Below are 24,986 nucleotides of genomic sequence, written 5' to 3'. Positions count from 1 at the left end.
CATCGCTTATGAAAGTTTATATCACTTCCCTCTATACCAGATGGAAGTGATAGGCTATACCAGTGACTGTGTGTTCTAATTGCCATAGTGCTGCAAAGTGCATACTCTTATAATGTTTTGTGTCTGGTGTTGCCGAATCTGTTTATTATGTTATGTTCGGGTAATTATTATTATTATTATTATTATTTTACCTTTAAACATTTGTACTGAGTCTGTTATGGAATAACTTTACTGTAATTAGACGAGTATAAATGTCCATAAATCAACATTATTCCTCGTTCAGACCATTGTAATTTCATTGGCTGTTGGATTCTCTCTTGACCAGTGATTGGCTTGTTCTTGTTTCCGGGGCTCTGTAAATTGACGTTCGTCGGTCTGCCCTGAGACAGACCGGGGAGAATGGCTGCCAGTGGAGGTTTGCAGATTTTTGTCCCCTGTGTTTTCCAAGTAGAGATAAAAAAATGCATCCTTAGTTTTCAATTGTATTTTTATCTGCACATGAATGATGGCGTTACAGCCTGATCAAAGCAAAGAGTCATGACGGGTGGGGCTCTTGGAAAAAGAAGTCGTGCTCTGATCGACTCTTCAAAAGTGTGGGGTATCTTTAGCCAATGCTAGCTATCTTGCTAGCTTTAGCCAGCTGGTTAACTACCTAGCTACAGCTGATTGTGTAAACACTTGTTCACGACAGAGACAAATGTTATTTAAATTATAGTTTTTTTGTTATCTGTTAGAATTGGATAGATATTAACATACATGTTGTTCAAGTGTACTGAAACAACGAAGCTTTTAAAATTGAAAGCATTTCGTCGTGTCTTGGTTTGTTCACATTGTGCCGTAATTTTCTAAAGACAGATTGCTAGCGTTAGCTTAGTGCCAGCACTTATAATTGTAGCTCTGCATTGAGGTCAGCTAGCTAACGATGCCACAGTCTAGGTTTGTTCGGATTATGTGGCGTTATTTTTAATTTTAAACAAGCGTTTGTTACGAAACTGCACTATAACGCTGCAATCTTATATTAGCTAGCATGTATGTTTGAAGTTTACTTCCAGACATATTGGCAGCCTGGTCCTCCTATAGCAACTCTCCTACGATTGTTAGCAAGCTACCACCTGGCAAGACATTAGCCTGTTTTTTTTTTTCCTTCATTCACTTATCGTGAGTCTTTGTTCTCGCACTGAGTTGATATTGCACAACACTGGATCTCCAACGGAGACAATATCCGGTATACCTTTAATAGTTTAGGATGTCAGTCAGTAATGCATTTGCAGGCGGTAAAATCTGCTCTCGTATCTGATTGTGATTAGAAACGTGTGCCTTATTTATTGAGTGACAGCTGGTCAAATGAGATGTGTTTGACGTGCTCCAACTGAACTCATCTGTCATTGTCAGTTAAAGAAGGCAGCTCTCTTCTCACTAAGCATTTACATGCTTATGTGTTGTTCTTACTGTTCAAAAGAGCCCAAATGATAACTGAGCTCAAAAGATCCAGTGTGGTTTGACGTCCTCAGGCCCATGGAACTTGAATGGGAGATGGTTGTTATTTGCTAAGATGTATATCAAATTTGTTTTTGCCTCTGATTCAAATACTTTGATATTGAATATTGGCCGAAACTGAGTCCATATCCAATATTTATATTTTCCCTATATAGTACAGTGCACACATGAAGTACATTAAAGTTATTGAAACTAGTCCCATTTTGGTAAGATATGTTTGACAATTTAATTGCTCTGCATGAAGAAAAAAATAGCATCACAGTTGTCAACGATTTTCATTTATTAAAACAAAACAAAATAAACTGTAGAAATATTAAACACAACAGCTCTTACAAATACGAAAATCACGGATCAAAAAGAAAAGAATAACATATGAACTCATTTCATTCCTTCAAAGTTATCACATTTCCTCGTCTTGAAAGTAGCTTGGTTACTACTGTCTCACCACATACTGGCACTGCAGATTTTACAAGTGGCTGCTGGGCTTTCATTTTCCAATTTGAAAAAAAGTTCTTTACTGCAGACGTTTTAGCCACTTGTTGATGACTTTTCAAAACACATGGCCTGCTGTTACAAATTGTGAATAATATCATTTATAATATAGTTTACAACACCTTAATGGAGCTCAATGGGGTGTTTACTACACCTATACAACAGGTGGCATACACGGAGAGCAAGGCAGTAAAATAAATAAAAGATCAGAATGTAATTGGATTTAATATAGCTGATACCATTCAGTTAAAATATGCCTCGATGGGCTCCGACACTGATCTCTTGGATCAGATCTTCACATCCCTGTTATTGCAATATAGACCACAATTGATTTATTTGATAAAAGTATTGCCAGTCCTAAACGAGGAAATATACCTGAACAATAAGTAATTCTGCTGTGGTATATTCCCAGTAATTGCAATGCTTTCCATTTCATTCATCTCATGAATAAATGTTTGTTCTCCGATTTTGAGTTCGGGGAGGGAAATTAACATGTCCATTATTATTGATTTAGATTATTTGGGCCACTGGGTCTCAACTCTGGTCATTGGGGACCACCAGTACCTCAGGTTTATCCTCTTATGTATTATTTTTGTCTAATCAAGGAGTTTTTAGATCTGAACATAATAGGTGAAAATAATTAACTATCCAAAAACCAAATTTTTAGTGTTGTATATCAATACTTCATATGGTGAAGTCTTAATTGTTTCTTTGTATGTGGTAACTTGTTTCTTCTTTTAACTTTTCTTAGATGCATGTTCATCTTTCTCTTTCTGCATATTCATTTCAGAGGTAGGCAAGCTGTTACAAGTACAGAATGGGACACCTCCGAGCACCAACTACAATGGAGTAGATGCTCTTCATGCCTGCAACATCCTTCAGCAGCTCAAAGCCTTGTATGATGAAGCACAGCTCACAGACATTGTTGTAGAAGTGGACCATGGAAAGACTTTTTCCTGTCATCGAAATGTCCTTGCTGCTATCAGCCCATACTTTAGGTAGGAGGGGAGTGGTATAACAGATATGTTTGTGGATGAGGGAAGGTCCACGCCAACTGGATAAACTTGAAAAACACCCAGTTTCATGATGAAAATGGGTCCATCCACACTAGCGTTTTCCAATTGTTTTCGAAATGTTCGCCATCCACATTGAATTGGCGAAACAATAGAAAAACACTTAAGTCTCTTCTGTTGGGCATGTGCAGGCCACTTGAGCCAGCAGCTTTACACTGATCACATGACAATCATGCCAGCATTTTTGAAAAGCTCAGTTTTCACTGTCCACTCAACGTGAGGCTGACATTTTCAAATTTGTCCACTCCTGAGAGTGTTTTTGAAAAGCCCCGTTGTTGGTGGTCTAAAACACTGGCTTAGTTTGGATGATTGAAAGACAAAATGGAGAGAAAAATATGTTTTCAAATTTATTTGTTAGTGTCGATGCACTATGAATGCCATTTCACCTATTTTACTTTTTTTTTTTTTAATCTGAAGGGGGTATGGAATCTTCTTTATACTGAGCATGTTGACTGAGTAAGGATATTTGGTGCTTTTGTGATATTAGCCGAAATGCATCAATACTGGGCAAAAATATGAATATGCTCGATGCAAACTTTTAACATTTATGTGTTTCAAATACATATCACTCATCCATAAAATCATATTTGCTACTTGCTTCAGATAAAGGTTCCAGTATTGTTGGGAAAGCATAAACATTTGCCTAGTCTCAAGCAGCTAGACATTTTTCTAGAATAAAAACTCTGCTGTTGCTTGAATAAGGTTTAGCCTAGTCAAGCTCCCTTTATCCTTGGTTGACTAGTACCAAGAATATAACCACCACAGTGGCCTGGTAGTGGTAAACAAGAGGAAGACCCTTGAAATTTTCTCACACCCCGAAAGGATTTCCCCAGCCTTTCCCCATTCCATATCATTCTTTATCCTCCATCCTTGGGCGGCACGGCTCAGTGGTTGGCACTGTGCCTCACAGCAAGAAGGTCCTGGGTTCGAACCCCAGGCTGTCCCAGGTACTTTCTGTGTGGAGTTTGCATGTTCTCCCCGTATCTGCATGGGTTTCCCCCAGGCGATCCAGTTTCCTCTCACCATCAAAAAGACATGTATGTTAGGGTTGATACTCCTGTCTGTGCCCCTAACCAAGGCAATAGGAAGAAATAACTGGAGTTGGTCCCCGGGTGCTGTACGGCGGCTGCCCACTGCTCCTAGCTACACAGCTAGGATGGGTTAAATGCAGAGTGAATTTTCATTGTGTGTGTGTGTGTGTGTGTGTGTGTGTGTGTGTGTGTGTGTGTGTGTGTGTGTGTACATACATACATACATACACACACACACACACACACACACACACACACACACACACACACACACACATATATATATGTGTGTGTGTGTGTATATACCTATACATCTTGTGATTTGTTCATTTGCTCCAGTAAAAGCATTTTAGGTCAAATTGATATGGCATCTTATGGCTTTGGTTCAAGCAGTTGTCATTTGGTCATGATTCTGTTAATTTTTTTAGGTCTTGAGTTGGCAAAATGCCCATGCAACATTCACAGAGTATTGACTCAGACTCGTGTTCAAACATGAACCAAACACGTAAAACTGAGGGAAGTTTTACAGGTTAGGTAGCATGTGTGAACGAGGTCACATTAAAGACATCAATTAAGATATTCCGGTATTATTTCAAGTCTAAGCAATACTCGACTCCATTGACCATTATCAGATCAGCTCTGGGCTAAACAAATAATATGCTGATGAAACTTTTCTTAAATATGAGTGGTAAATTTTAGTACAGTTTGACAAATATATAGTCAGTGCATTTAGAATCCATAACATGTTCTTCCCCACCAACACCACCAGGTCCATGTTCACCAGTGGCCTTACAGAAAGCAGCCAGCGCGAGGTCAGGATTGTAGGAGTGGAATCTGAATCCATGCACCTGGTCCTGGACTATGCTTACACATCCAGGGTAACGCTTTCGGAGTCTAATGTCCAGGCCCTGTTTACCGCAGCCAGCATCTTCCAGATCCCTGCCCTGCAAGACCAATGTGCCCAGTTCATGATTAGCCGCCTGGACCCCCAGAACTGCATTGGAGTCTACATGTTTGCTGATGCCTATGGCCATCAGGAGTTGAGGGAGCGCTCACAAGACTACATCCGCAAGAAGGTCAGTTGAACTATAGGTATAAAAGTTCAGATAGACAACAAATGCACAAGCTTGTCTTTTTTTAACACTAGAACGACCAAGGCCGTCATTTTGACGGTTTTGGATTTTCAAAGTTTAATAACTTTGTGAAAAAAAAAGATACAGGCCTGCCACTCCCTGAATGCTTCTAAAATTGCATATGTTTGCATTAAAATGAGTTTTAGATCAATTGCAAAAAAAAAAGAAGTTATAAGGTCTACCTAAAATGACCATGAGCCGTCAAAAAGACAGCTCATAATTTGTGCGTGATCGTGCGCATCATGTCAGTATTTATGACATGTTGGTCGCATCATTCCCTTTGCGAAGTTCATTGCTCTGTCCTAGAAACACACTAGCATTTCCCAGGGCAGAGTAATAGTCTAAACTTGATTTTTGATTGTTGCCAACATGTCTGGTTACAGACGCCGTTTCAGACGCACCATGACTACCACCGAGGCGTTGCAGTACTTACAGGTGTTGGACAGTGGTGATTTTAAATTGTTTGAAAAATAGTATTAAAGTTATTATTAAGATGCTAATTTTGGTGTCAGTCGTTTCTTAACAGACATACTAACATATACAGTACATTAATATCTCAATTTGGTATTTATCTTGCCAGAATGTAGTTTAAAAATCATGGGTGGTCATTTTGACGGCCCATGGTCATTCTAGTAGTTTTTCAGTCCCGGTTGTTGTGTGGGACTGTTTCAGTGGTTATTTTCAGTTCTTCTTTTAACATTTCACATTTTATATGCCTTGTTAACGTTTGTTAGATTAGCAATACGTGTTTTCCGTTTTATTTTTCAGGTAATATTTTCAATTTTGCTATTCAAGTTCGACCATGTCTGTCTGAAGTTTAAAGTGTTTAAAAATAGTATTATAGTTGTTAAAATGTTAATTTTGGTGTCAGTTGTTTCCTAACAGACATACTAACATATGCAATGCATTCATATCTCAATTGGCAGATATAGAGTTTAAAAACCGGCGGTCATTTTGACCGCCCATGGTCGTTTTAGGTAGGAGTGAAATCCTGGTCGTTCTAGTGTTAAAGGATGAAATGTGTTGTAGACCTTTAATGTGGTGTTTTTTTTATGTCCAAATATGGGATTCCAGATCCAGCCATATTTCAACTCAACGGAGAAATGCTTAGGGGCACAACTGAATGAAGTAGGATATGTTTGGATTTTATCGATTCAGATCCAGTTCTGTTCAACTGATTTGTTTCGTATCGAATCCCGCTTCTGATTCTTATATTTTTTGAGGAAGAAAAGAAATCAGGAAGTTATCAAAATTTTTAAGAAACAAAAGTTTTCAAAATGATCAATATTGGCCTCGCAGTTCAAAGAATGTCAATGACAGATATTTACATAAAGCTGGATATGAATAAATGATTCCATAAATAGCAGAATATTAATCGTGGATTTTGAGTTCTCCATGCTCATTTGCCCCTTGATTATGGTGGCCAATTAAGCTTCCTTACTAACTGGAGGAGGGGTCATGTTGCTCTATGATCCTATATCTAATATATCGAAGAGAATTATAAATTATACTTTGCATTGCCATATAAATGCTGTATATCTGCTGTTTGTGTGTTGTACCTGAACTCAAAACAAAAATAGTACTAGCATTATCTGAATCTGGAACATCGTGATAATTAAGACTGGGAGAGACATCCAAAGCAGTATATTCATTCAGATTTAAACCACTGGACAGTAAATGCCTCACCATATTGGAGGATTTCCTCCCTTGCATGAAGTTATCATACCACCGTATTTACAGTTTGCTGTATCACTGTCTTCTCTAGTTACACATTGGAGCGTTTGTTCCAGCCAGATTTGTCATACATCTAGCTGAAATGATCTACATACTATGTTGAAGCACAACCTAACCAGTAGGGGTGTCATGATCCTCCAAATCCATGATTCTATTTGACTTTCAATTTTAAGATTAAAATTGAATTAAAATCAATTAGATTTTTGATTTAAACATTTTTTTCAGCACCGATGGCTATTCCATTGTTAGAATATCGAGTCTTGATTTGTGAAGATCAATAGATCATTGGTTTTATGCCCTGACAACTGTCATTTACATTTTCAAATTCTTCTTTAAAAAGATAGGCTACATGGTAACAAGTGTGATAATGACTGCTTTTTTTTTTTAATGTACCACGTTAAGGCTATATGGTCAAATTTAAATGATTAATATAAAATGTAATAACAATACTTATTTCACCAGTCAATTGGGAACAAAGTAGCTTTTCTGTCAATGATGGGCTTGGCGACATAACTCATGGGCAAGGCAAAATGTTGCTATACCGGTGACTTCAGGGAAGCAGGAGGATTTTCCAGTTGTGTTGTTTTTCCGTCATCTCCAACTCCGGCAGTGGCCATGATGTCTCAAAAAGTGCAGCTGCAGACTACTGGTAAACTACGCTGTGTCGTCTTTGAAGTGCTGATTTTTTTTTTCCCCTTTGGAAGTAGGTGGGGGTGGAGAGAACAAAAATACTGGGCGAATCGCTGATCCTGCTTTTAATTTCAGAGGTAGAAATCAAAAGCTCATTTCGATCGATTGTCAATTTAGAATCAAAATTGTGACACCCCTAGTAACCATTGATGAAGATATCAGGGTAGTAAGTCCCAGCATTTGACCAGAGCTTTTTAGACTTAAGCCAGAAACACACTAGAAGACTATTAAAGCCCTACCCGACTGGGGAAAAAAAAAACCTCAGCATCATATGTATACCAGTTGGCATTTGCGGAATAGTCTTGACAAAGTACACCATTTACAATCGTAGTCATTTAGGCGCACACACTTGCCAATTAGCTCAGGTTTGCCCAGATTCCACTCATGAAAATCAAACATGTTTGATATAATCATGACCACTCCATCCAGTTGAAAGTTCAGTCTGGAGGCAAGTGATATGATTGCTTAACTCCCGCACACTACCGACTGTCAATGATGACCATGATCTATGTTGCGCAGACAAGTGCAGACTCTGATTTTCATGATCTTGAAGATCAGTTGGCATGACCAAATCAGGGATATAATCAGCCTTTAAATCATCTAGTGCGCTATGAACTTTATTTAAAAGCTCACTGTAGGGCGTCCGGGTAGCGTAGCCGTCTAATCTGTTGCCTACCAACACGGGGATCCCGGTTCAAATTCCCGTGTTGCCTCCAGCTTGGTCGGGGGTCCCTACAGACACAATTGGCCATGTCTGTGGGTGGGAAGCTGGCTGTGGGTATGTGTCCTGGTCGCTGCACTAGCGCCTCCTCTGGTCAGTCGGGGTGCCTGTTCGGGAGGGAGGGGGAACTGGGGGGAAGAGTGTGATCCTCCCACGTGCTACGTCCCCCTGGCGAAACTCCTCACTGTCAGGTGAAAAGCGGCTGGCAACTCCATATGTATCGGAGGAGGCATGTGGTAGTCTGCAGTCCTCCCTAGATCAGCAGAGGGGGTGGTGCAGTGACCCGGATGGCTTGGAAGAGTGGGGTAATTGGGAGAATACTATAGAGGAGAAAATGGGGGGGGAATAAAAATAAAAAAAAAACAAAAAACAAAAAAAGCTCACTGTATTTCACTAGTTTTGGTAATTAAAACAATATGCTATGAGGATTCTGTAAGAAGATTCAAAAGATAAATTTCTTAGTGAATACTTGGTCCTTGGAAATTTGGAACTGATTTCTCATAGGAAGAGATTCTAGATACCCATATTTTAGGTTTGGTCTGGTCCAGCTCTCAGAGAAAAGATAATGTGACATCTGTGACATGGTTGTCAGCAAAACATCTTTTACTTAAAGTGTTATAACTTGTGCACTCTGTGCCCTCTAGACTTTTCCATATTCAGCATATTCTAAGTAGAGAATAATTGGCAAACAATATCCAAAAGGACCATACATTTTTCTAAAAAAAAATAAAATAATAATAATTTTTAAAAAAAGCCCTCCCGAACCAGGTGGGCTCTGGAGAATACAGATTGACATTGTCCCTTTTAAAGGTCTACTTTTAGGTTATATCAATTCTTGGCTGAGCATTGTGTGATAACTGTGTCTTTGGTCACAAAAGTTGATCTAATCATACCTTTGTTTTGATAGTTCTTGTGTGTGTCACGGGAGCAGGAGTTCCTCCAAATGACCAAGGAACAGCTGGTCAGCATTCTGAACAATGATGATCTGAACGTGGAAAAAGAAGAGCATGTCTATGAGAGCATTGTCCGGTGGCTGGAGCATGACCAGCCTGGTCGCGAGGCCCACCTAGTTGAAGTTTTTTCTCAGTGCATCCGTCTGCCCTTGTTGGATGAGGCCTTCCTCAGTCGCATACCTCCATCCTTTGCATGTGCCCTCTCCCTGTCCAAGGACCCCGCTGAGGCCAAATCTCGCCTAAATGGCACCAATGGTTGCCCCCAGCGCTTGGGCATGACAGCCTCTGAGATGGTCATCTGTTTTGACGCCGCTCACAAACACTCAGGGAAGAAGCAGACTGTGCCTTGCCTCGATACAGCCACTGGTAGGGTTTTTAAGCTCTGCAAGCCACCAAATGATCTCAGAGAGGTGGGCATCCTGGTATCCTCAGAGAATGACATCTATATCGCTGGGGGCTACCGACCCAGCAACAGTGAGGTGTCTATTGACCATCGGGCAGAGAGCGACTTCTGGCAATATGAGCATGCAGGAAATCGATGGCTTCCAAGAGCACCGCTACTGCGGGCTAGGATTGGTTGTAGGTTGGTGCACTGTTGTGGAAAGCTTTATGCACTTGGGGGCCGGGTATATGAGGGGGATGGGAGAAACGCATTAAAGTCAGTTGAGTGCTATGATGCCAGGGACAACTGCTGGACAGCAGTCAATCCCATGCCAGTAGCCATGGAGTTTCACAGTGCTGTGGAATACAGAGACCGCATCTATGTTCTCCAAGGTGAGTTCACTCAAGGAAAGTGGTACCATGTAATTGTTAAAATGGACTAAATATGATGTGATCTCAATTCATTTTTTTGAGGTTTTTAATGCATTATCACTATTCCAAACTAAGCCCTTACCTTTTTCCGCAGGAGAATATTTTTTCTGCTTCGACCCCCGGAAGGACTATTGGGGTCATCTGACCCCAATGACGGTCCCTCGGAGCCAGGGTCTGGCTGCCTTATACAAGAACTGCATCTACTACATCGCTGGCATCTGCAGGAACCACCAGCGCACCTTCAATGTGGAGGTTTATGACATTGAGCAGAACACCTGGAGTCGCAGGAGAGACCTTCCCTTTGACCAAGCCACAAGCCCCTATATTAAGGCCATGCTACTGCAGGGCAAGCTACATCTCTTTGTACGAGCCACACAGGTCATGGTGGAAGAGCATGTGTTCCGCACCAGCCGCAAGAACTCCCTCTACCAGTATGATGATGAGGCAGATATATGGACCAAAATCTATGAGACACCTGATCGCCTCTGGGATCTAGGCCGCCACTTTGAATGTGTGGTGGCCAAACTTTACCCTCAATGTCTACAGAAAGTGCTTTGAGGTAGCTAGTTTGCAACATTTTGTGAACCTAGTTTTGGAGGCAAATGGAGTTGTGTGGTCCTGCCTGCCTTGTGCCTGGTGCTACCTTGGATTTGCACCACAAGGACCATTATCAGTTAAGTCTTAAGTTGTCTAAACTTTGGTTTAACATGATTAAAATGGGGGTGCTTTCAGAAATTGCAGTATTTTTTTTCCAGACAGCACCAACTATCCACACTGATGTTTGTTCTATAGAACCATACAATGAATCATAAGTGCAATTATCATCTTGTTTGCTTGTTGTTGAGCCATGATCCATTTTTATTTTAGATGCATATAAGATTTTTACAATAAGCATGCAAATGAGGGTTATGGTAAGAAAAGTGCCCTCGAGATACAGATGCTACATGTCGGCATAAAGTGAAAGTTATATATATATATATATATATATATATATATATATATATATAAATGGCTATATATACTATATATTCATACGGGTAAGATGAGCACTGTAGCTCATTAGTAGGTTGCTAGCTCAGAGGAGGTTTGTGTTTTCTTTTTTGTTCAATTCTATGCTAAAGTCTGCATCTTATTTCGTTGACAAATTTGAATTTAAAGTGTGCTAGTGACTTAGATTATTCATTTAGTATTATTGAAGCTTGAAGTTCATATGATAGTTTTTGACACCTTTTTTTCCCTCACAAAAGTGTCAGTGTGTCAAACCATACACTGTGTGGCTTCTGAGCAGTTTTAAGTTGAAGCTTTGTTTGAGATACAATTGCATGGGGGCTCATAGCCTCCCTCTCTTGAGTTGGCATCCATTTTGTATTGCATGCCAAGACAACTTCAGTGAAACGTTAAAATATTCACTCTCCACATTGGAGAAATAAGGACTTAAGTTAATAGTGTGGCAAAGTCAAGTGGAAAGTTCAGTCCAACTAACAGGTTTACCTCAGTAGCAACTTCATTGACTTATGGTCAGGAGCAAAGGGATACATTTTAGGCCAATACAATGACTTGGCTAAAGATTAAGCATTGGGATCTATTGAGGTTGCCTTTTTGATGGACACCGGTTGATATTTCCCTTAAGATAAAGGGTTGAAATAGCCTTCCTCTTAAATGACAAAAAAGCATTTGCGGTCATGGCTATAGTTCTGAACGTTGAAAATGGTTTATGGTAGCAATAATTCATGGAACTGTGATTAGGCGATATTAGGTTATGTTACCGTAGTAGAAGTGCATTAATTATTTTATATTTTGATTTGGGTGCTCTTGTTTGCTAGTCTAAATCATATAGGTCCTAATATTGGTTGTATGGCTGTCATATGGTTGTAGACTTGAGAAGTGATGTGTAATTTAGTGCCGATCCCTTGGGATGTCATTGTGCCTATGGGTAGACATGGGGGCATCAGAATCAAGTACTGTGTTTGTCCTGGTGAAGAATATCTCAAAAAGTCTTACTCAACATTGCACTGAAACACTCTCCTCTACAACAGTCCTTCACTGCAGTTTTTACGAAGTACCTTCCTGAAAAAGCAAACTATAATGAAGTGAGGGATGCTCAGCTTGTGTGGTAGTTCAGCTAACGGCCATCAATCCACCTTCACACACCACCACATGGAGGACACAAACTGTTGGTGCTGCTTTTTTGACAATCTTGTATAAAAGTAATACAACCATTGAACATTGTTTCCTGTCCAACTGCAACACTTTCAATGCCATCAGTTTTCCCATGCAAGTTCCTATGTCATCTTTGCACTACACATTACCCTTAACTTTAATTCCATTTGGAACCATATAGCAATCGCAGTTCTGTCGTCATAAACTTAACACAGAGAGGAATATGAAAAGAGTCAAGTTCTGTATGGAATCATAGATGTTATAAACTTCTCCAAGAGAAGAACTTCAGACTGGCTGATTTTCAATAGACCTGGTGAGAATGATACCTTAAACCATCCCCCACCAGGGGGTGTGAGAAGGGAGTGTGTTCATCCATATGCCTACAAATGGTGATTTTGAGAAGCAGGAATAGAGAACTCTCAGGATTTCTATTGATACACAGTACTGTATTTAAATGTTTTTTGCTATACATGTAATATACTGTACCATAGTTTTGCTGTTCTTGCACAGTTTTTAAACTTATTTTTGGTTTCTTTTATAATTTGAAAAATAGATGTGATTTCTTTTTATTTTAATGCCTGTTCTTTATTTGATTACCTATTTAGTTAGAGTAATTCTGCTTTGTTGAGAAAAAAAAAGGTAACCTGCACATTAGTGTTTCAGTTTTTTTCTTTATAGTAGTGTTGCTTGATTTTTAACATCTGATTGAAATTAAGCATTACCTGATGGGTAACTGCAATCTTCCATCAAGATTCACAAACACCAGTCATTTAATGCAACAAGCTATGAGTCAATGTGCTGTCTGTGTTCAAGATTTAGTGGCCTTGGGCTGCAGTACCTAGCTCATCTCTGGTCAACCACATACATCTCTATGGGTGCTATATTATTGAGTTCTTCCTGCATTTTCCCTCACTTTTGCTTTGCGGGTTTGCCTATTTGGGGGTTTGGGGGTATAGTGAGCCCAACTGTGAAATTCACATTGCACATAATTTTAGAATAAAACTATTAAGAAAGAAGCGTGTTTTTTTTCATTTTTATTATTATTATTATTATTATTATTTTGAAGGATACACAGACTATATGTGTTGTGCATGCAGTAGCAGCATTTGGTGAATTCTTGTATGTGAGCCTGTACAAATCTTGTCTAACGGCAGCAACACTTTGCTGTGGGACTTTCTATTGGTCAAACAACGCAAACTAAGTCGGGACTCAAAAAGTTGCTACTTACTGATTTGTGGAATTAATTTGTGCAAATTCATTTTAACTTCAAACTCTGGAGGAAATCCTCAGAAACCCCCTCGGGGGCGGGGGCGGCGTCGCTGTACCACGTGACCCGCCGTCAAACGCGACAGCGGGCTACAGTTCGGTCTTAAAACTTTGTGGGGGGACAACTTGTGGAGTTGCGCTATTGTTTGGAGGTAAGGTTTGGATTTTATTACGCGCGTTTCTTAGCTCACCGCCCACCCACCCGCGTGTTGAAGTCTGCGCAGCGCTGCACCTTTACGCGGCGTTACCGCAGCTCGTCCACGTGGAACACCGGTTCCTCATGATCGGGGACGGTTCGCTTGCCCGGGAGCCGGACGAAGTTGCAGATGCAAATGTAAAACTTAACTGTAAAATTTAAGGGTAATTGACGTTAAAACACGGACTCGCAGATCTATATGTCCCCGCCGGCCGGGACCCTCCTGAGATGTGAGCGGGATCGACGCCGTCTGTGTGAACGGAAGGATGAAGGCGACTTTAGCGCGACGTCCTCCCTCGTAACAGCAGCTGTACGCTGGCCGAGCCCGATCGCCTCACGCTTTTAAGGGAAAAGGGGGGCAAGGCGTTTTTGGCAAGGTTTTCCTCGCTCTCTTTACAAACTGATCCCTTAAAGGTCCCCAGTTAACACTTTTGACCGGTTTTTTTTTGTTTGTTTTACGTACCCGATGTCTCTGTAATGGCCAACAAGATGATAGTTTTAAAGCGGTTGATCTAGTATGTGACAGGGACTACTGGAACACTTCCACCGCCGTTAGAGCATCGATTTTAGTTATGGTACCGCCGCAGTGGGCCTGTCGACTAATTTAACAAACACTTGTGTATATATATATTTTTCTTTTGTATACATATTCTCTTGGTTAGTTGTTGGATCTTTGTAAAGTATGCCAGCATTAGAGGCCCAAAACGGTCCCGTGAGATCAGTCATCCTCTAATTAGATTTGGCTGATTGTCACATGTTGTTTGATTTGGGTAATTCCATTCAAGCTAAATACTTAATGTTAACGGTTCTGTATCACAGAAGACACGATTCTGCAGAACATCTTGAACGTGGGACAAAGCGGGGCCAATGATTTAGTTTTGGGGTTTTTTGTGTGTGTGTCTGTGGTGACACTCAAATTGTTCTTATAATTTTGGAATATAAAATGATAATTAGGGGAGCATCAAATCACACACCCAGTAATAGTTTCTCCCCACAAGCAGTCAGGTTGATGAACAGCTGACGCACCCATCTGCACCTCACATTGTTGTGTTATTGTGTACTGTACATTGTGTCTATGATGCATAAATCCATGTGTGCATGGTCTTTGTAGGTCTGTAGTGTTGTCTTTTTTTGGGGGGGGGGTCCTTTGTACTTGTGTCCCTTAGGCAGAGAGAGCAGGCGCACAAGAATGTCATGTGTATTGTAATACACATGACAATGAAGTTGAACTTGATATAGTCTTTATAATATTACACCGTTTTGCAATCAAGATGCGTAGACATCATTTGGGAAAAAATTACTGCAAACGGCAATTTGGATATAATAGAAGAAGAAACCTGGTTGAATTGTTAACGAGCTGAAAGTACTGTGCTTAAGCCATCTTTGCAGTCTCACTCATTAGTATACCGTAGTAATGTATATGTAGTTGTCATATCTAGACGCAACCCTGGGCCAAGATTAGTAAGGTCTCTTGGAAGAAATGTAGGACTGCTGAACTGAGACCAATATACATAGTTATGGTGAAGTGTTTATTGTCACATGACCTGACTTTTTATTATGTTTAATTAAATTATTATTATTATTATTTTAACTTTAGACAGTGGTGTGGCAACAGATGTGACTTGGTATTTTTATCGGCTTCTGCTGTTTTCACCCCCGGGATCTGCCCTTGTCTCTTACAACACTAATCATATGCACCCTTCATTACATCTCAATTAGACGTCATCTCACACTCAGAACTCAACAGATATAATACAAAAAATTTTGCAAAATTTGGATGTCATTTCCTGGCCTTCATACATGATAGTAATATACTCCCTTGCTAATTTCAGTATAAGGGCATGGGATAATCACATTGTACGGTATAGAAAGCAAGGAAGACTGAATTGTTCCCAATCTATGAGACTGCTCCTGGCCCATCCTCTTCCAGATGTAAAAACATATTTTAATCCATCCATCCATCCATTATCCAAACCGCTTATCCTGCTCTCAGGGTCGCGGGGATGCTGGAGCCTATCCTGGCAGTCACTGAGCAGCAGGTGGGGAGACACCCTGGACAGGCTGCCAGGCCATCACAGGGCCATCTTGACAACATACTGAGCAGAATTTAGACACATTCATGCAAACAGATCAACTTATGGCCACCAGTTCATCAGTGTTAACCTGCTCATTGTCATCGGTATCCATTTTTTCCTTCTTTCTCCCGATAATATATAATATGATGTCTTCGCCACTCTTCCACAGGAACATGCCCCCTCCAACAGAAATATCCTACACCCACCCAGATGGAGGCTGGGGTTGGGTGGTGGTGTTTGGGGCCTTCATATCCATTGGCTTTTCCTATGCCATGCCCAAAGTCCTCACCGTCTTCTTCAAAGAGATCCAGGAAGACTTCCAGGTCAGCTACAGCGATATAGCATGGGTTGCCTCCATCATGCTGGCCGCCATGTACGCTGGTGGTAAGTTGACACTAAGGGGTGTGAGTTTTTTTTAATTTTCATTCATCCATCCATCCATCCATTCACCCATGTATCTATTTATTTATTTATAAGTGTATTTTTAAAATTTTGTTTATCACCTTAAAAGAATGCCTTAAGCATCCTCTTGACCAAGAAAAAACACCCAATTATTTTCTTCACTTCATTCAGATCAAAGAAAAACTGAATAAAAGTACCGAGTTAATGTCAGAAAGGTCATAATGCTCTAGTGGAAAAAAAAGTTGTTTGCATATGCTTTCTTTTCCAAGTTCAATTTAGTTGTAAACGATGACACAATCTTTTTTTGGTTTGTTATAAAGTTTATTCAGGTTTGTTTTTGTACAGCTATTACTTGTTTTAAGAATAATAATTTTATTATTCAAGAATTAAATATATCTCAGTATGAATGCAAGTGGGCAAAAAGCAACCGACCTCATCTACTTTAATCAAAATTGAAGTTCTTCCTATTTATTCGTTTATTTATTGAGCTTTGCCATGTTGATTTTTTTTGTTTTCTTTTGTGAATTTGGGTTCCGCATACCTTGGTTAGGTTTGGGTCACAGCGGCCAAAGACAGAGCTGGTTTTTCTTTGTGGGACTTTGGTGTTGAGCCTGAGTTAATAGTATTTTTGTGAAAGCTTGAAAGACTCATTAGACAGCACAGAAATATGACACTCTGAGATCCAGTGGAGGCTTTAAGTGAATTCATCAGTGACTGCTTGCAAGGTTATAGGACAAGAGGATGCCTTATTCACCTGCAGACAACACAGAGGCCTATTTGGTGAAATATTCCCCCTCCACAGTGGTTTAGGCACATGGCTTTATCATATTGTCCTTGGCAAGGCTTCAGCAATGTCACCTAGTGAAGGAGAAAGACAGGGTATATATCAGAAAAAGGTTCAGCACATTGGGCTCTGGCACCGGGTCCCCAAGGGAGGGACACGACAGCCTTTCCAGAGAACCTCTGACTCAAGGAGCCCGAATGGTAAAGTTATAATGGAAATAGAAAGTGGCAGCTTGCTTTGACACAATTTTGGGATGGAACAGGATCAATCTGTGACCTAACAGATGCAGATTAACTGTGTAAATGCTAGGCTGGCTCTGTTTTTATATGCATTCTTTATGTACAAACAATGGTTGAGGGCACATCTGAGGTGAAAAGATTTACAGCTTTGCATGAATAGCAGTAGAAAAGCGTGTGGGAAAGAGAATGAAAGAAAGAACAAGAGTAAGAGAGAGAATAAATGCCACCATACAACTGGAATATCCAGTTTAGTATGACCGTTGTTAAAAGCACCTGTGTATTCACATGAATATGAAAACAAATCAACATTATCATGCCACCCACAAAGCCAATGAGTTTATTGCTGCTATGAATGGCAACTGCTTTGGTTTTCTACCCACTCACATAAGAGGCACAATCTGTACATGTCCACATATAGACATGAAGGGTGTTAAAGGCTTTTCATCACATAATCAATTTTAGACTAAAGACTTGCCCACATGTTTTCTTTTCTTTTTTTTTTGCATTATATGTCCTGAGCAATAAATCCTCAGGCATTACAAGCATACTCTTGAAAATAGCAAGTGCTTGCCAAATGCGTAATCCTCTTATTGTTTACTGGGTGTTTGTTCTCCCCCCCCCCCCAGTCACCATCCTTACAGAGCCCCTTCCCACCAGTGCATTGCAAAGCTGCAGCATTTTAAGATTTCCAGTTAACATTGTAGCCTACATATTAGTTTGGCTCATGCAGGTTTTCCGTATGACTCAACAATGATTTTCAGGTCAAACTTATTAGGGAAGTGCATGAAGAAGTTTGCGTTGCAGCACGCTGCAGAAAGACTGTTTTTGCTGCAGTGCCATTCTCACAGGCGGGGTTATGAATGAAGGGAAGAGAGTGACAGCATATAAAGGGCTGTTTAATTGTTGATTGATCACTGAGTGTAGTGTTTTACATTATCAGGGGAGAGTATAATGAGTCACGGGGTGGCTTCGCAGTGGAGGGGTGAGTGGGGAAGTGCTCAGCACCCACTGCGATGTCCCCGTGCCCTTGGTTTAGGCCTAGACTGAGTGCTGCTCCTGTACCGCTCAGCTGTCCAAAGTCATATGATCGTTAGAAGGTAAGTTAATTACTGAACCCGTTTTAAATGAATGAAACGTGGCTCTTAATTGTTCTGACTCTCCTTTTCTCTCCATCCTTTTCTTTTTGCAGGACCAGTGAGCAGTGTATTGGCCCAACGTTTTGGAAGCCGACCAGTAGTAATACTCGGTGGATTGATGTGTGGGATCTCTATGGTAACAGCTTCTTTTGCAAGCTCCATCATTCACCTTTACCTATGCGTTGGTGTCATTGGAGGTATCTACACATTTTCAATATCTGATTCCCGTTGTTTTGTCTTTGCTGAATGTCAGTGTTACCCTCATGAGTAATGGTAGAACGAGTTAATAGAGGATTATCTTAATAATACCTTGTACTTTCTACTGCTTTCAAGAAAATTATTTTTCACATTTGTCTGAAATACGTTGGGTAGTAGCAGCACAGTGGCACAGTGGTGAGCGCGGTCGCCTCACAGCAAGAAGGTCCTGGGTTCGAACCTGGGGTAGTCCAACCTTGGGGAGTCGTCCCGGGTTGTCCTTTGTTTGGAGTTTGCATGTTCTCCCCGTGCCTGCGTGGGTTTCCTCCGGGTGCTCCGGTTTCCCCCACAATCCAAAGACATGTAGGTCAGGCCATACTAAATTGTCCCTAGGTGTGAATGTGTGTGTGGTGTGGTGTGGGGTGTGTGTGTGTGTGTGTGTGGGGGGGGGGGGCTGTGATGGCCTGGAGGCCTGTCCAGGGTGTCTTTCCACCTGCCACCCAATGACTGCTAGGATAGGCTCCAGCATCCCGTGACCCCAATTGGGTTAAGTGGCTTGGGTAATGGATGGATGGACTTTGGGTAGTAGATGAATAGTTTTTGAAAGAACATTGCATGTATATTACAACTTGCACACATGCTTTAGGAATCTTAAGTTTAAGGCTCAACTTTTTGAACATGTTGTTGACAAAGACAGCTCACTTACATCAATATATTTGAACTAATGTTGTAATGGAGACTTGCCCCCTCACTCACCGACACTCTCCCAAGCCCTGATTAAGGCCCTCTGGGGTTGGCGATACACATCCTTTCAGGCTGTCTGTGGGCAGCCGGTTCAGTTTCCCCTTACTGGACGAGGGCATCTGCCTTTGCTCCAGGGCCACAGCTAGAGCACTAAAGGGAGCCAAAACCAGAATGGTAATTAAGACAGACCTGTCCCTGACCCCAGAGAGCACTGTCTCTTGTGGTCCTCTGCACCCTCCCTTAGGCTCCCGTCATGCTCCTCACATTGGGGCTCCCTGCCACCCTGCGAGGCTCATTACCCTGCCAAGGGCTGCTGTGGAGGATTAATAGGGCCAGCAAGTGGTTGGGCCACATGGCACCTGGGGGCATGTGTGTGCCTTGCTCTGGTCTCCTGTGCTGTGGCACACTGGCACATGGGCAACCTGCAGTTTCGCTTGGCACACACACACACACACACACACACACACACACACACACACACACACACACACACACACACACACACACACACACACACACACACACACACACACACACACACAGACAAGAGGATGTCCTAAGCACTGAGAGTTTTAGGCTTTCAGTCCATAATCAAGGATTTAAGTTTGACAAGTCAAATTGAATTGATATTTTTCCTTGTGTTCTGCCTCTGCATCCGATACAAGCAGAAATACTGCAGCATTCCTTTTCAATCACTTTAATTTGGGATTTTGTTTGTTTTCATTGTTTGTTGTTTAGATTACTAAAGCTTCCTAAAATCCTTCAACTGCATAGCTCTCCAAATGTAGGCAACATCTCATTATGCAACTTCAAACAATGATACTTTAGAAACATGGTAATATTTTTTGACTGTTCATTTCAAAAACTAGCAATGTTTTAAAATCAGTGCAAATAATGTTTTGAATCATGCTTTTGTGGTTCTTTTATGTAAACATATTCCTCGATCCAGTCTGGTGACACATTTCTTTGTAATTAATTTTCTAGTGGCAGCCTGAAAAACAAAGGCAGTTATGCTGTGTTTGTCTTATAGTAATATGCACAGTATATGAGGTGTTTGATGGGAGAGTCATTAAGTCATCTAAAAATCCCTTATTTGTCAAAATACCAATAACACAGCACATGGTTAAAGTTTTCTTGAAGGTAGTATCATAGAGGCAAGGCATTAAATTCTACATACACCGATCAGCCAAAACATTAAAACCACCGACAGGTGTAGTGAATAACGCTAATCACGCTAATCATCTCATTATATCCCACAGAAGAGTTACGGTAGCTCACATTGCTGAGAAAGTTAATGCTGACTATGACTGTGATAGACAAGTGTTAGAACACAGTGCATCACAGCTTGCTGTGTATGGGGCTGTATAGCTGCAGACCGGCCATGATGACCCCAGTCCACCACCGAAAGCACCTACAATAGACACGTGAGCATCAGAACTGGACCTTGGAGCAGTGGAAGAAGGTCGCCTGGTCCGATGAGTCCCATTTTCTTTTAGATCACATGGATGGCCGTGTACATGTGCACTGTTAACCTGGGGAAGTGATGACACCAGGATGCACTGTGGGAAGACGACGAGCCGGTGGAGGGGGTGTGATGCTCTGGGCAATGTTGTGCTGGAAAACCCTGAGTCCGGCCATTTATGTGGATGTCAATTTGATACGTGCCACCTGCCTAAACACCGTTTCAGACCAGGTACACCCCTTCATGACATGGTAATACCTGATGGGAGTAGCCTCTTTCAGCAGGATAATGTGCCCTGCCACTCTGCACACATTGTTCAGGAATGATTTGAGGAACATGATGAAGTGTTCATCGTGTTGCCCTGGCCTCCAAATTCTCCACATCTCAATCTGATTGTGCGTCTGTGGGATGTGCTGGAAAAATAAGTCCAATCCACGGCAGCTCCACCTCGCAACTGACAGGACATGAAGGATCTGCTGCTAATGTTTTAGTGCCAGATACCACAGAACACCTTCAGGGGTCTTGTAGAGTCCATGCCTTGGCGGGTCGGTGCTGTTTTGGCAGCACACGGAGGACCAACAGCATATTAGGCAGGTGGTCATAATGTTTTGGCTCCTCGGTGTATAAAGGACAAAGGGGATAACTGCCTCACTTTGCACTGAAGTTCATTTGGAGTGCACACATTTTACCATTCAGTCTGACAAAGTCATATTTCATCAGACTGATCATTCAAGGTCGGAATTCATATTCACATTAACACTGATAGCTGTCAACATTTTAATAAACAGTTATGGTATGTTTCTCAGAAAATACAATCAACCGATTGGAGGGCACACGTGCTGCACTGTTCAGAAGTAGAATACAAATTCCTCTGCTTGATGGACTCAGCATTTCAGACTTTGAAAACTATTTTCATATGAAGTACAAAAAAAGCATTCCCCCCTACTGTGTATTGCTCAGCATAATGCTGTAGTCAGATCTGACAGTATGGGAATTCGCTACGGCCAAACATCATACAAATAACTGCCCCCACTCACCAATATACAGGCATGAGAGAGTACGATGTATCAAGCAAAGAGGGATACTTTGCTGTGGGTGTTCTTTATTTTTCTTTCTGTTTTTTTTTGTTGTTATTGTCTTTTGTCTCCATTGACATATGTTTATACACCAATTTATGTCTGACTGGCTTGGTCCCAACAGAGAATGAATTTGATTAAAAATCTATAATTATTGTTATTTACCCTGCTTATCCACTGATAGATTAAATAGGGATCTGAGGCCTGTCTTTTGGTAACTAATATATCATTGGTTATCAAGAGAAAACAGGCTTCAGATACCAATATTAGACACTTATGACTTATGCTATGAGCTGATTTTACTTTCAGAGGGGTAAAATACCAAGAGCATGAATGTGATTGTTCTGTTTGTTACAATGATGTTCATTTATTATTAATGGCAATGTGAATAGAGCTTTTGGCATTGAATAACCTGCCTCTGATGAAAGCTGGATTAGTTCATATGTGTTAGGAGTAATTAGTAATTTTCCCTAATTGCGGGACATGACATCTTTTTCTGTGTTTAATGTTTCTTGGCCAAACACTAATCAGTCAAGAACTGCTTTTGAATTGCTACACTTGGAATTATACAAATCCTCAACCAGAGTAAAAGCACTTCCAAAAAGTCCGACTTCCTAGCTTCTTAGAAAATGTGTCCTTGGGGCGTCCGGGTAGCATAGCGATCTATTCTGTTGCCTACCAGCACGGGGATCGCCGGTTCGAATCCCTGTGTTACCTCCAGCTTGGTCGGGCATCCCTACGGACACAATTGACCGTGTCTGCGGGTGGGAAGCCGGATGTGGGTATGTATCCTGGTCACTGCACTAGCGCCTCCTCTGGTCGGTCGGGACGCCTGTTCAGGGGAAGGGGGAACTGGGGGGAATAGCGTGATCCTCCCACGTGCTACATCCCCCTGGCAAAACTCCTCACTGTCAGGTGAAAAGAAGCGGCTGGTGACTTCACTTGTATCGGAGGAGGCATGTGGTAGTCTGCAGCCCTCCCCGGGTCGGGTGTGGTCGGGTGGAGCAGCGACCGGGATGGCTCGGAAGAGTGGGGTAATTGTCCGGATACAATTTGGGGAAAAAAAGGGGAGGGGGGAAGAAAATGTATCCTTAAAATTCAGTGGGCGACAGTTAGTAAGGGGAAAACATCAATTAGCTGTTGCAGTGAATAAAAAGGCTTAGCCAGCTACCTGTAGAGCCTCCTCTTTTAGTGAAGAATTGTTTAGGGAGTAAGGTGTTCATTTTCTCTCTTACATTGGATTTATGGATGGCCGTAAATGTAAGTGAATGAATGACCTGCACTATCGAGTTTATTACCACTTAAGTGGAGAAATCATTTCTGAAATTATTCCATCTTACTGTAATGAGATTTTAGTTGCCAAATGTGAAATGCGATTGAACCTTAATGTCTCCAAAGTAGAATTAGTCTTAATTTAATCGAGCATGTACCACTGGGTGTGTAAATTCAGGAAGTTGTAGCCATCTGAGGCCATGAAATGTGACTTTCTTCTTTTAATCTATTAACACACAGGTTGTGGGCTCTCCTTCAACCTCAATGCATCTGTCACCATCATTAGCAAATACTTCCAGGCGAAGCGTCCCTTAGCCAATGGGTTGGCTATGACAGGAAGTCCAGTGTTCCTGTGCTTCCTGGCCCCCGTCAACCAGCACCTACTTTACAATTTTGGTTGGCGTGGTAGTCTTCTCATCCTCGGTGCTGTGCTGCTAAACTGCTGTGTGGCTGGATCCCTGATGAGGCCTGTTAGTCCAGCTGGGGAGCCATCCAGGGTAACAACTCAGAAGAAGGCAACGGAGCAGGCAGATCCCTGCAACCCCGAGCTAAAAAGAAGCTGCAGGAATAATTTCATCAAGCTGCTTGACTTCACCCTCTTTAAAGACAGAGGCTTCCTGATCTACCTCACAGGAAACATAATGTTCTTTTTCGGTGCCTACGCTCCAATTGTCTTCCTGACAGCCTACGCTGTCAGCCAAGGCACAGACGAGTACTCAGCTGCTTATCTGCTCTCTATCATGGGGTTTGTGGACATGTTTGCCCGGCCTGGCACAGGGCCTGGTGGCGAACACCAAGTGGATCAGGCCCAGGATCCAATACTTTCTCAGCTTGCCATGGTCTTCACTGGTGTGTGCCATCTTCTGTGCCCTTTTGCAAGAGGGTATGCATTGCTAGCAGCATATGCAGCGTTTTTCGGTGTTGGTTTTGGCATGGTTTTTGCCCTGATATTTGAGTGCTTGATGGACTTGATGGGACCCAAGCGCTTTCCCACTGCTGTCGGACTGGTCACCATCATAGAGTGCTGTCCCATGCTATTAGGACCACCCACTGCAGGTAAGACCCATATCCACTAAACATACAGTACACTGCTATTTTACCACTTTGCATTGACCTAGATTTTTTTTTCTTCCTATTTTTTTTTAGGGAGTTGCTCCTTATCTAATGTGAGGGTCTAAGGACAGGCTGTTGTGTTGCTGCAAAGCCCCGAGGCAAATTTGTAATTTGTGATATTGGGCTTTACAAATAAAATTGACTTGACCTAGTAAGATAGCTTCACACCTGTTCCTTACACTCATGATCACATCATGCATACCTTTGAGTTCCTCTCTCTCTCTCTCTCTCTCTCTCTCTCTCTCTCTCTCTCTCTCTCTCTCTCTCTGTCTCTGTCTCTCTCTCTCTCTCTCTCTCTCTCTCTCTCTCTCTCTCTCTCTCTCTCTCTCTCTCTCTCTCTCTCTCTCTCTCTCTCTCTCTCTCTCTCTCTCTCTCTCTCTCTCTCACACACACACACACACACACACACACACAGAGTCTAAGATATACGTATTTATTCAGCTCACCTCAGATTACCATTCTAAAATTATGATTATACAGACAAATAAAAATGAAAAAGATTTACACACACGCTTGTAAAGACCTCCATTCTTCCATCATCAGAAAAAAATACCATTTAAACCAGTTAGTGTTTTAACACAGACAAAATAAAATTTAAGTGCTGAGAACACCCCCATCTCTCTCTCTCTGACTCTCTCGCTCTATCTCTCTCTCTATATATCTTTCTCTCACTCTGTCTTTCTGTCTCTCTCACTGTCTGTCTCTCTCTCTCTCTGTCTCTCACTTTGT

The 24,986-nt window shown here is 41.5% G+C and overlaps 2 protein-coding genes across 2 annotated transcripts; both read left to right on the top strand.

Annotated features, from left to right (window-relative positions):
• Positions 1 to 396: 396 nt before the first annotated feature.
• Positions 397 to 10,946, top strand: kbtbd8 (kelch repeat and BTB (POZ) domain containing 8). Its single transcript, XM_056275082.1, has 5 exons — positions 397 to 415; positions 2,780 to 2,987; positions 4,863 to 5,169; positions 9,279 to 10,098; positions 10,232 to 10,946. The coding sequence occupies exons 1-5, from the start codon at positions 400 to 402 to the stop codon at positions 10,693 to 10,695; spliced, it is 1,815 nt and encodes a 604-aa protein (XP_056131057.1). The 5' UTR covers positions 397 to 399; the 3' UTR covers positions 10,696 to 10,946.
• Positions 10,947 to 13,637: 2,691 nt separating this feature from the next.
• Positions 13,638 to 24,382, top strand: LOC130107649 (monocarboxylate transporter 2-like). The gene is given in 7 exon segments (XM_056274351.1): positions 13,638 to 13,715; positions 16,004 to 16,218; positions 18,449 to 18,592; positions 23,385 to 23,914; positions 23,916 to 23,973; positions 23,976 to 24,200; positions 24,291 to 24,382. Coding segments are annotated over 6 exon segments (1,200 nt in total). The 5' UTR covers positions 13,638 to 13,715; positions 16,004 to 16,007; the 3' UTR covers positions 24,323 to 24,382.
• The last annotated feature ends 604 nt before the right edge of the window (positions 24,383 to 24,986 follow it).

The sequence above is a fragment of the Lampris incognitus genome, chromosome 2 (assembly GCF_029633865.1).
Source record: "Lampris incognitus isolate fLamInc1 chromosome 2, fLamInc1.hap2, whole genome shotgun sequence".
NCBI classification, from domain to species: Eukaryota; Metazoa; Chordata; class Actinopteri; order Lampriformes; family Lampridae; genus Lampris; species Lampris incognitus.
The sequence above is the reverse complement of the archived record's forward strand: the minus strand, read 5'-3'. Positions and strand labels throughout refer to the sequence as shown.